Source organism: Stegastes partitus, unplaced genomic scaffold, assembly GCF_000690725.1.
Source record: "Stegastes partitus isolate 25-593 unplaced genomic scaffold, Stegastes_partitus-1.0.2 Scaffold71, whole genome shotgun sequence".
In the NCBI taxonomy this organism is placed as follows: domain Eukaryota; kingdom Metazoa; phylum Chordata; class Actinopteri; family Pomacentridae; genus Stegastes; species Stegastes partitus.
Window position 1 is genome coordinate 169,858 of NW_007577802.1, and position 13,208 is coordinate 183,065.

General features: G+C 38.2%; 1 protein-coding gene across 1 annotated transcript in view; it reads right to left on the reverse strand.

Moving 5' to 3' along the window:
- dmrt1 (doublesex and mab-3 related transcription factor 1) overlaps positions 1 to 9,408 on the reverse strand; it is a 34,092-nt gene extending 24,684 nt beyond the window's left edge. Inside the window, exons 1-4 of the mRNA XM_008276401.1 lie at positions 9,190 to 9,408; positions 6,773 to 6,947; positions 3,822 to 3,979; positions 3,709 to 3,717 (exon numbers count right to left, since the gene is read on the reverse strand). Of these exons, the coding sequence (XP_008274623.1) occupies positions 3,709 to 3,717; positions 3,822 to 3,979; positions 6,773 to 6,947; positions 9,190 to 9,408 (561 nt within the window). The remainder of the gene's footprint in view (positions 1 to 3,708; positions 3,718 to 3,821; positions 3,980 to 6,772; positions 6,948 to 9,189) is intronic.
- Between the last annotated feature and the right edge of the window lie 3,800 nt (positions 9,409 to 13,208).

Genomic DNA, 13,208 nt, shown 5'->3' on the forward strand with positions numbered 1-13,208 from the left:
TAACAGATTAGCTCGTTGTTTTAATGGGAATGCCTATTTTACTGCACCTTTTTGCAGGTGACATTTGACTATGTCAGTGAGGTTGGCTGAAGGAAATAAACTACTTCAAAGTCTAGTCTGATTGTAAATATTTAGCTACAGGGCTCCAGACTGCAACCAAAATGCATCTTGGACAAATCTGTCATTACTCCTTTTATAGTAATTTTTACTCACATACATGTCTGAGAGGACTGCCACCACCTAGCAGCACCTACCGCAGCCGGCAGTGTGAGGCATTTAAGGAACATCTGTAAATCCTACTGTCTATCCATAAGTTTCCTGCATCTGCACAGGTGAGGGGTGCAACCAACTGAGAAAGTATGTCGCACCAGTGCGACCAGTGAAAGGGTTCATCTGGGGCCCTGAGCTAGTTTGCATATTTAGATAGTTGGCATGTGCTAGCTTTACTCTTGCTCCCACTGCCCCCTTCCCTTTTTCCCCTGTCCTGGGCACGAGCACAAATGTGCACAGACATGCACAGGACATACTGGACCAGTGCTGTGTGGATCAGTCCAAGCCAAGGCTATGGACGAACACTGGATTTTTATTTTTCAGCGCACACACACAGAAGTGGACTGTGAGGATGTAATCACTAAATTTGATTTTTAAAAAAGTGTGTTGGAAAGGAATCGCTGACTCTACCTTTAGATAAATCCTCTGCAGTGAAGTAACTGTTGCAATAACTGGACCGATAATTTAAAAAAATGAAAAATAATTTAGCAACAATTCAGCACTAAACTATACTGAAATGAATAATCACAATCTAAAACAATGCAAATAGCAAATTGCAAAGGCTCCAAATCAAGATGTATAATATGCAGCAGCTCTGACTCAGGGTTTAAACAGTTCTTTGATGGTTCTACAAATTCTTGCTCCTCCTCCTTGTGTGACATTCTTGCTTTAAATCTATTACAACATAAAAACTTAACTGCAACTCATAATCATAATATGTTAGAAAAATTAGAAGTAGAATTTTTCCCCAAGATTTTTAGCCCTTGGGTCTAAGATGTGCCTTTGTAATAAAACAGAAAAACACAGCAGATAAAAAACTGATAACAACAAGCCCAAAATGAAACCAGCATTAATCAATTACAAAAAAAAAAAATGAAAAGGAAGAAAAAAAAAAAGCAAATAATTTTTTTAAAGATTCAAAGTATACTTTCAGCAGGTATTATGATGATATGAAGAAATGAGTGACACCTTTAGAAACTAACTTAATAAACACAAAGTCAAGCAGCAACAGTGTTTAACTGCCAAGTGCAGTTTGCATAGTGCCGAGAGACCACAGAGATAAGTGCTCTGCAGCAAATATGGAGACAAAATCAAAATTGAGTAACTCAAGGATAATCACTTCAGCTGTGGATGCTAAAATTGGAATATAGCCCATTAAATTGTGGAGGTTTAGGACAGGTAAAGGAGACAGAGGGTACAAAAGAGAAAAGCTTTATTCTCTCTCTCTCTCTTTTTTTTTTAACAGTTCAGGTAATAAGGAAATAATCTATTCTATAATTCTAGTTACAAATTGTTGCAAACTGTGTGTCTGTGTCACTGAAACTCATCTCCAAATAATCATCTCTTCATTCAAATACAAAAAAAGTGGTCCCTGAATTTGAATAACCGTCGCACGTAGCCCTCTCAACCTGACAACTTCACTGAAAATATCATAAATCACAAAGGAGGATGGCTAAATTATGCTAAAGAGCGCTAACTGATTAGCATTAATGTGCTCACTTTCTCCCTCGAGCGCTGAGGCATAGCGGTTTGTTCCTCTGCCGACAGACAATACCATTAACCTTTGCAATTCAGGCTCCGCTGTGCGCTGGCAGGTTAGCGGAGGCAGTGACCCCAAAACTAGATGTTGCTACCGGGGGAACCGAGGGGAGGTGGAGAGGAAGAGGGGAGGGAGAGCAGGGGTGGACAAATGTTCTTCATAAAAAAACAAACCACCTCATCAGAGATCACTGGAGAGTTATAGCTCTAATCTGCTTCATGCATAAACTCATCTCGTTCGCCACAATAGAGATACATTTAGGCATAAATCAGTGTGAATATACAGATGGCTCCAGTGTGTGTGTTGGTGGGATGTTAGGTTCTGTCTCCCTGGTGTCTCTGTGCTGACATTTAAGTAAACACACCAATGAAAACAGAATTAAGGTTCTTTGATAGATAAAACAAAACCTTTTCTTGTGTTACACTGTTAAGTTTGTCTTTTTGTTTCACATCAGGACACACTTAAGTTAAACATCACTCTCATACATGGCTCCATGCCGACCTGAGGCTACTGCTGTCACAGTTATCAGACTAATCGACCAGTTCACCAAAATATAATTAAATGGCAACTACTTTGATAATTAACCTATTATTTAAGTCATTTGTAATCGGGATTTGTGTTTACTGGTTCCAGCTTTTCAACTGTACCGAAAGGTGCTGCTAGTTTTCTCTTTACTGCTATTACATGTTATTATGAAACTTCAGGCTCTAGAAACATGATGCCCTTTGTTCACTTTGTGTCCCTTTTATTCGGACCAAATGATTCAATAATGCATCAAAAAAAAATAGTTAATTTTTGGCACCCCTCAAGAGATTTCAGCCAGTAGCAGGGGAGCAAAAGGAAAGACTAAAATTGTGTTTATGAAAAGGTCAGGAACAACAGGAAAATGCACAGATTTCTGTCCAATAAGGCAACACACAGTCAGTGTCTACGCTGTATGAGTATGGATCATGTTTACTGTCATACCTAGTCGTCCTCCAAAGACTCGTTCTGAGGCAGGAGAAACCCTGACAGCTTGAATAGTGTTTTTTTAATAAGTGTATTTTTTCGAACCATGTAGGTGCATTTGTTTTACCCCAAATGTGATTGTCTGTCCCTGTCTTACTATAAGCTTATTAGTCAGTTATAAAGCACTTTGAACTACACTAACCTGTATTTCTGCCCTATTTTTTAACTCCTCATGTGGCTCTCCAAATCCTAAACCTTTCAGCCAAATTATCAGTGTACACACTAACATACAACCACTGTAAGCTTTCACAGATGACGTTACAAGTTACTAAATTTCAACTTCTTTTGAAAAGTAATTCAAACTGTAGGGATTTAAGGATTTAAATTTAAACCCAGTTTGTACAATGTTTGCATTCCAGTGCTGGCTAATGAGTTCAGTTGATCTTTATTTTCTACACTTTTAGTGTGATGGGCTCCTTTATACCGCAGTCATCGGAAAATATAATGGAAAAGTAGCAGAACGGCTTCATTTGTTTGTTGCACATTCACATTTTTGTTATTCTTTTAAAATGAGTAATTTTTGTCCCATTGTAGTTTAAATGCTGCTTCAGAGTCTTGTCATACACATATGCAGAACAGAACTCTCTCTTGAAATGAAAACTATTCAAAATGTTCTCTGCAAGCTAAACACAAAAGCTGTTATATTATATACCGACTCACAACAGTTAAGCCCTAGTTACAGGTCAAGTTTGAGGTGACAGGAATATATTAATAAGATTATAAATTGCAATGTAGCTTAAGGCACATTTTCCCTGCCGTGCTAAGTCAGCGGTATAAAACTGTGGGAAAAAAAATAAAATCTGGTCCTGAGCCAAGTCAAACACACATCGCAGGCAACCAACAAGCAGGACCAGCATCAACAATTTCCACTACATACTTTACAGCAACACGTTCAGCTGCTGTTCGGGGAGGGCTCACGTGGAAACTGCAGTGAGAGTGATATAGCAGCCATTAGCTCTTAATAAATGCTAAAAATAGAAGTGGAGTGGTTGCTGTGGGTCACCTGGTACTGCTGGTAGTTGTAAAGGTTGCCATAGTAGGTGGGGTAGCGGGAGGGCTGGTAGAAATTGTAATAGGAGGTTTCCAGCAGCAGGTCGGACGGCCCCTCAGTATGAGTCCTGGCAGCAGCTGACGGACTGGAGGACGATGCCAAGCGGGCCCCTGAACAAAAACATACAGATAAGAGACAATTATTAACACAAAGATGAGTTCAGAGGCTGCAGTGTAATGTTTGTGGCTGCTTTTCAGGACTTTCAGGTCATAATTATTTGAAATGCAGAGCTTTGGACATATCTACACACTCACTGTTTGTTCTGTACAAGTTAAATAAATGAAGAAGTTAAGCTGCAAATTTAAACGGTTTTAAATTGCTGCACAGAAAAACAAAACATCAGATTAACTTTGCAGGATTTTTCTGGCCCAAACACACCTCAAACTACTGTCAACAGCACCATCTGCAGGTGACAGGTGGGTCTGGTGTCACCAAACTCTGTCACATCATAGAAGTATCACTGAACTTAACCATCTGCTCATCACTACACGCTATCTGTTGTTCTCTTCTTATCAGCAAGGCCACATTCTTCTCAAGCAGACCCTGATCTTTTCGCTCTAACACAATGAAGACATGGTGAACCTCCAGAGCCAGCGATAATGACGTTTTCTGTCCCTGTTCTTGTCATCAGCGAGTCGCAGAGTACTAGACTCCTTTTTCCACCTCAGTCTTTTCGCTCTGTTGCCAAGCCAGGGAGCCAAAGTTCACTCTCTCACGCATACAAAGACGATTCAGAACAAGAGATGAGCAGCCTTGACCGTAGTAATGTTCCAACTCCTAAACATGCTATCAGGACCAGATGGAACACAGTATCTGTGTCTGCCTCCACACCCCCTCCGAGAATGTTATCAAGGATACCCATTCATTTAAAGTTTCACTTATATTTCCATGAGAAATGGCTCATGGCTTATGGATGGTATCCACAGAGGCTATTAAAGTATTTGTGCATCTGAGTTTCAGTGAACTTCAGCCTTTCTCAAACTGATGAACAGAAACAGTATTGAACTTACCTGATTCAACAGAATGTGGCTTTTTTACTTGTAAAACTCAAATGTTTGTAATTTTATCATACAGCCAGTGAAATATTTTACATGTGAAGCTGCCAAAATTAATACCAGCAATTCCACCACCAAAAAATAATAAACATGTAAAGTTCAGAGTCGTGTATTTAGGGTTTGTCTGGGAAAAAACGATGTATCCAGAAGAAATATCTCCTTTATTAATGACAGTTTCCCATGTAAATCCTACACACTGCAAGAAAACACTCTGGACTTAGTGTGCATTCACTGTTTAATGAACAACTCTGTTCTTCGTTCATGATCAGATCCTAAAAATCTAATTTTTGTAATGTTACAGATATTCTACAAGTCCTTCGTTTGTAGATTCTAATGCAGGAATTTGGGGATACTGCTCCAAATTGTTGATCACATAGTATGTATTCATGACTAAAACCATATTAAGATTTAGTATGTGATAAAACTAGATTTATTTGTAAGGCTGATCCATCTCCTTCCACCTTATTCCAATGTTAGCTGCTGTTTGAGTTTTATGTAGCTGAGTGTGTTGTGATGTACAGAACAATGCTTTAAACTGAATCATGTATTATTTAAGATGCAACTGCATTATTGTGACACTGAGAGGCAAACCTGCCAATTAACTTTTTTCAATCAATTACTATATTGACTACTTTACCAATTAATTAGATACTCTAAACGATTAATTGTCATCCCCCAAAAAAAGCAAATTTACCGTTTAAGTTAATTTTATTTTGACAGACTGTATCTCACTGTAAACATTTTGCACAGTACAATATGTAAACAAAAGTTTACATATTTAAATGCAACACTGTAGAGTTGAACTGGGAACTCCACCATCATAAAAACAGTGGAATAAAACCAGGGAGTTTTTTTAATCAGTGGTGTAACTCAAAAGAAATCCAAGTTTCTATTCAACACTTCAACAAAGTGAAAAAGCTCAGACCAACTAAAGCAACTCCTTTTTTGCTTGTAGTGCGCAACTGACTTTGGTAGCTTCAAATGTTATAAAAATACAGCGAAAAATCACAGCACAGCCGTTGTCTTTAACCTCTCGGTGTGGTGAGTTTGTCAGATGACGCTGCAGTTATGAAATCAGGACTTTAGAGGTTCCAGAGTCGGAAGCTGGTTAACATGTAATTGTTCCATTGTCAGACAACAGAAACAGTAAAATATGGAATTACTGTATTAAAATACAGTACATGTGAGCACAGAGACAAGCTAACATTTGAAGTTCCTTTTCGTCAAATCGTGCGTTTTCTCTACAGGTGTTCTTGCATTGTGCTGTGCTGCTGAGTCATCCAAACTCAACACAGAATTCCCAGAATTGGGAAGCGTTCAGCTTTTGGAAACTTTTACACTGAACCAAGTCACTGTTGTCCAAAACAGAAGTGCTGACTGTAGCTGACTCATGACTGGAGTCAAAAATGGCATCATAAGGCATCACATATATGGTGATATTGAAGAGAACATTTGTTATGATGAACTTAAGTTTTTTTTTAAAAAAGAACACACACCATCCACTGATCAAAAATACTGGCGTGGACACACTTCGACAATGCTTAGTGATCGTGGCAGCACTTGACAAAACACGTCCTTGTTGCTGCTATGAACGGGTAAAATATTTTACAAATGTATTTCAAGTATTACTTAGTGTATGCTTCTCTTCAGCTGAGCCTTCAGCCTTCTGTACATACTTTTCCTTGTGAATATATGATGGTAGACTAAGCATTTACAATCATTTACTGCAGCTATGGTTTGAAGACAAGCCCTTCCTTGTACAGCTGCATAATCAGTCACCTCATTTAGTGGTGCGATAAATAAGAGTGGCTCAAGGGCACTGGAAGGGGATCAGTGGCAAAAGTTCACCTGTGACGGCAAGAGAAGAAGTGGGAGAGTCGGTAGGAGTGAGGGATCGTCCTTCCACAGAAAACAGGCAATCTGCCCCAGTTTCATTCTTCACCATCACATCGGGGCTGGACAGAGGCACCGGACTGCAAATCCCAAGCTCCTCCTCCTGAGCCTGCTGCCTCCTCAAGGCGACCTGAAAGGGAGGGAAAGCTTGATAAGAAATTGTCCATCACAAAGCAAGACATTGGCTTTTATTCCTGATAAGACCACTAGACATTTGCCACTCATTTAAAATTCTGCTGACAAACACCAAGAAAACGGGACACAGTACTCCAATTCTTGACTCCTTGTTAAATGCAGAATTAAATGTAAGGCCCTACCTACTGTCTACAAGTTAATGTATACACCAGGGATGAAATTGTGTTGAGACAAGACAATGTGAAACACTGTTTAGTTATTGTTCAAATGAAGCCATTAAGCTGGTAAATGAAGTCTGTTTTTAATTCCACTGCTTTTAAGTAATAAGTGTTGCTATTAAACCTAAACTGTGAGGACTTTTATAAAACTTATCTGCACTTTTATTTAATTAATTTTTTAATAATTTATTTTCTGCTATATTGTGCACTTCATCTCTTACATGCTTTTATTTTTCTTGTCTTTTTTTTTAGCTGTTTAGATCAATCAGTTTTAATCATTCTACAAATCTGTAAGCATGCTATTCAACTTGCCTGTATTGTTCTTGATTAATTATACGTTATATTTCATGTCATTTCTTGCTTATCGGCAGAGTTGAATGGAGTTACAATCAACTGACTGCAGAATTGCACACAACTACAAAAGGACTGTATTCATTATAAAAAGATAATAGTTGGTATTTTTATAACACAAGACACCACGTAAATATACATTTTAAGAATTTATACTAAGTTGGTTCCCAAAACTGATATCCAATATTGTACTTTAACAAAGTAGAGGACGACATTAACCACAGTGTGCTGGTTATTATTAGTTATTTGAGGGTTTTGTCTTATGTGGGTGGACTTTTCTTCAACAGCACCCACATCTCTTCCCCTATATACTATACATTTTAATCAATCACATTAATACTAGATAGATAGATAGATAGATAGATAGATAGATAGATAGATAGATAGATAGATAGATAGATAGATAGATAGAACTTTATTGATCTCTTTGGTAGGGTACCTCAGGGAAATTGTTAACATACTAAATTACCTCATTAAAAATTCAAAATAAGTGCCAATAACCTATAAAATATATCAATCTCACTCCAACTGGTAGCTCAAACTGATCGAGCTCAATGGTTCTTAAAAGTTTTCGTCACAACGCAAACCATCTATTAAAACAAGCATTTCTTTACATGTGATGATAGCCATAAATCAACATAAATAAGGCTCATTTAAAGGCATACAGTCTGAGAACCACTAGTGTAGCTGCCTGCGCTCACTGTGATACTAATATTACGCTGAAATAACTTTTCAATTATCTGGATAAAATCCAAAGATTCATGAGCTTCAGGGATAAATGAACATTCAACATCCTCACACTGTTTCTGTCCAAGTTCACCACTTTATGCGTCCTCACCCAAAAATGTTGAAACGAAATTCTCAATTAGAGTATTTCACGCTGTTATGTAATCTAATTTAAAGAACAAAAAATAATAATAATAATTTTCTAGAAACCCTACTTTAAGGAACAAAGTTACAAAACAAATGTCCACAAACGTTGCTGTTTTGTGCACTTGTAGTTCTTATTATTTTTTTCATATGGTGTCTTCTGTAAGTAACAAGTGCAGCAACATATTCCTAAAACATCACTAAAAATACAATGTTACTGCTAAAAATACTGCACAGTTTATGTTAGAAAAAAACACAGTAACATTTAGGAAACTCAGTATTTCAGTAAACAGCGCTAAAAACACACAACTGTTAGAAATCACAACAGCAACAAAGAAAAAACACGAACAACAAAAACACACACTGTACCTCACACTTTAATTGTTTAAAGTTATCTAGCTGTGCATAAACTTAGCTAGCTAACTTTAATTGTTTAAAGTTATCTAGCTGTGCATAAACTTAACTAGCTAACTTTAACAGTTTTAAACCTAGCATGTGTATAAACTTAGCTAGCTAGCTAACTTCAACAGTTTAAACTTAACAAGCTAGCTGTGTATAAACTTAGCTAGCTAGTTTTACGGCTGCTTTGAGGTGTTAGTAAACAAATAAAAGCAGGAAAAACAACTTCAACAAACATGGCTATGCTGGTTAAAAAGTTGATTTTAATCGTAACAGATTATTTTTTCAATGTTTCAAACGTCGGAAGCAGTTTGACTTGGCCGCAGAAGTTTAAAAGCGTCACTTTAAGCTAATCTGGGCTAGCCGTGCTAACAGGTAGCTACAGGGAGGAACGGTTACCTGCGCCGCCATGACTCTCTGCCGCTCCGCGATCAGCTTACATTTGGGACACTGGCAGTCCCTCCAGTTACAGAAGCGCTTGTGTCCCTTCAGAGGAGACACGTATCCGTGGTTCCTGCACCGGGAGCACTTGGGCATCCTGGGGGCCTTCTGCCCTTTGGACGGGGACAGAGGTACGGCGCGCTCCGGCACCTGCTTTCCCTGCTTGTCCTTGCTCATGGCTGCTGGCAGCTAACACGGCTCCCCAGACAGTGCTCGTCCCGGCAGGGCTGGCTGGTTAAAGTGCGCTGTGGTGCCCGGCGGGAGGCTATAAGGTCAGCGGCCCTCCCCGCCCTGCCGCTGCCGCTGCTGTCAGGAGCTCCAACAGGCTGCGGTGGGAGGAAACGAGCGGGAAGCGGGGGAGAAGCTGCTGGGACGGTGGCATCACTGCTGCTGCTGCTCACACTTTCACACAAATTACTGGAAGTTCAGTGTTCCATGCAGACTTTTAATTGTTCAACTTCTCCCCAACTACAGCAAAAAAAAGGAGAGAGAGAGGGACCTGCTTTAAATGCGGAGGTTTTTGGGACAAACTTTGCATGTAATTGACCAGACTTGACTGGAGCGGCCTTGAAAACAGAAAACAGCATTAATTGCAACTTAGCAGAGAAAATACAAACACAACCAAAAACAAACCATTTAAAAAAAAACAAAAAAAAAAAACAACCTTACTAGGAAAAAGGACTTAAAAGAAAATCACACAAGAAAACACAACAGAAAGCACAACACAAAAAACAACAAAAAACTTTCTAGTAAACAACAAAACACCACAACATCCTAAAAAAACAACACTGAAAAACACATTTTAGTAAACAGTGCTTAAAAACACAAAACCAACTAAGAAATCACTGCTAGAAAAAAAGGGAAAAACAACAGCAACACAGTAAAACACAACAACAAACAAAAACAGAAAAACAATTCAAACAGATTCACCTAAAAAAACGATCAGGAGAGATACAGTTTTTTAGGAAAAAACACCACATGAATGCACAACATTTAATAAAGCAGCACCTGAAAAGAAAACTAACATCTCAGAAAGTATGACACAGAAAACAGCAATAAACAGAAATGTAAACAACAGCAAAACAAACAAACAAAAACACAACATCCTAAAAAAACAGGACAAACAAAATCAGAAAAACAAACAAACAAACAAAAAAAAAACATTTAAAAGAGAAAATCACAAAAAAAAACACAACTTTTTAGGAAAGTAGACAAAATTTTCTTCACGACACCTGAAAAGAAAACCAACATTTTAAAAAGCACAACACAGAAAATGCAAGAAAACAAACAAAACACAACAACATTTTAGAGAGCACAACACCAGACATGTAAATCATTTTAGCAATGCACATTTAAAAAAAAAAAAAAAACAACAAAAAAAAACATTGAAGAGCACAACAAAACATGAAAACAATAGTTAAACATGTTAGAGGGAAAAAGGCATGTCAGGAAAAACACAAAAACACTGGATAAAGCCACCTTCAGAATTCTAAATGATCTACATTTTGTTGGAAAATGAGTGTTAAAGGTTTTTACTGAGGGAGTTTGGAGATCTGTTTTTTGTCTCTCTATAAATCAGAAAATATATTCAACAGGTAGAAAAAAGGTGGATTGTAGACACAATAAAACATTGTTTCAGTGTGTTTTTAATGATAAAATGTTTTAGAAGTATGTCTGTGAATGACACATGAACAAGCTTCTCTCTGAAAACCTTCAGAATACGTGGACAAAACAACAACACAACACATAAAACAACACAAACACAACTATAAGCAAACAACACAGAAACATGCAACATGTGACACATAAAACACACAAAAACAATTCAAGTTGCTGTTTTTCTGTTTTCTGAAATGCTGTTGTCATTTCAGAAAAGTTGCATTTCTCCTTTTTGTTCATTGTTGCTTTTTTCCCCCCTTTTAATGTTTCATTTACACCTCAGGGCCATCGTAGTGCTGTGACTATGCAAATGTACTACATCCATCCATCCATCCATCCATCCATCCATCATCTATACACAGCCTAATCCTCACTAGGGTCACGGGGGGCTGGAGCCTATCCCAGCTGACTCAGGGTGAAGGCAGGGGACACCCTGGACAGGTCACCAGTCTATCACAGGGCTACACTTAGAGACAGACAACCAAGCACACTCACATTCACACTTACAGACAATTTAGAATCACCAATTAACCTCAACATGTTTTTGGACTGTGTGAGAGGAAGCTGGAGAACCCGGAGAGAACCCACACTGCACGGGGAGAACATGCAAACTCCACACAGAAAGATCCCGGTGCCCCCACCGGGACGAAAACCGGCGACCTTCTTGCTGTGAGGCAACAGTGCTAACCACCGATCCACCGTGCAGCCCAATGTACTACATGATATACAGTTTTAAAAAAACAAACAAAAAAAAAACAACAAAGGTAATAATTAAGTAGTGACTAAATAATAAAGTTAGAGAGTTAGAGATCTTAAGACTGGACCAGTGATTATTTCCAACCTGTTGTATGTCAGAAGAGTTGATCAGAAACACTAATTGCACACTTTTGGTTATTTTTATTATTATTTTTTTTAATCAAAACAGCTGTGCTCTCTAGTTGCTCATCAATAAAAACACATGCTTCTGTTTTAAATCCCCAACTATTAGCAACACTTCACAAATTGTAAGAGCAGTTCTAACTTAACGAGTGCAAGCGACATTAGCATTAACTGCTCATTCACTGTTCTTTTATTCAGTTCTCTGTTTGAAGCTGTCCATTTGCAGCAAGCACCTCACACTATGCTGCATTCTCCAGAAAGATGTTAAATCATCCAGAGTTCAGTGGCTTAGTTTACAGTTTTCATTAAGCACTAATAAATCTTTAAAGAGTCAATTTAAACGTCACTAGTTTCCTATTTGGGTTTATACAACACAGCTACATTTCAGCAAACAAATACAACTGTACCCTCAAACACAAGGAACCATCAGTGTGTGGCTGCTGAAATACAACCCTGACGTATATGGTTTTAACTTCATTCTTGATGCTAAGTAGTCCCTTAATTGAAGAATCACTCCTTACAGCAGCTTCTATTGAGCCTATTACAGTCAATATGTTATAACCATTACTTACAATACTCCCCCTGGGTTTGTAATATCTGAGTATCTTCCTACTAAAACACATTTACTGTATTTTTTTCTTTCTATTCTGCTGCTACATGGTGGATTAATGCTCTCTTATTAATTTACTAAGCTTGACTGAGCTCCAACTGAATTAACCTCCACACTGGCCAGTCAGTCAGCTGAGTGGATTTATAGGCAGGGAGTGAAGCGAGGTGCGATACAGAGGCACCCAATTAAAACCCCTGCAGCCAAATGGAGGGCGTATGAAAAGTTACCGATGTTTAAAAAAGCAGCCGTTTACACAGCAGTGAATCAGGCGGTCAGGATAAATAGCTGCTACGCTTCACTGGTCCCGCTGCTGTTACTGAAAGCAGGGTTGCAACACTGAGTTTAATTGGCTTTAAAGCACGAGGAAATAATGATCATTTTTATAATAAATGCACCAATAAAGTCTGCAGTTTAATACTGTTAACATTTATATTACTCCTCTCCAAGCCATCCCACAGCAGGCCACAGAGTGGGGCAGAAAACAATTAAAGATATGGAAAATATGAGCAGTAGCAAGTTACTTTAATAGCACACAGGCTTCAGTTATTCCCTGAATACTAGCTCTGAACACTTGAGGGAGCCACTGAGTATAAATCATGAGGAGGGTAAAATAAAGACAAAGCTCAGCTAATGGGGGCCAACTGTGGGTAAGTTACAGGCCCATAAGTTAAACTTTGAGTAGTCAGTAAACTAAATCTAGTGAGAAATGTGGATGATGCAATGTTAGTTAAGTTGCAGAGATTGTTTTCTTTATTTACATTGTTTTTAAATTGTCTGCCACTACAAGATGCACCATCAGAATGAAACAAAATATGGATTTCAAGCTTTT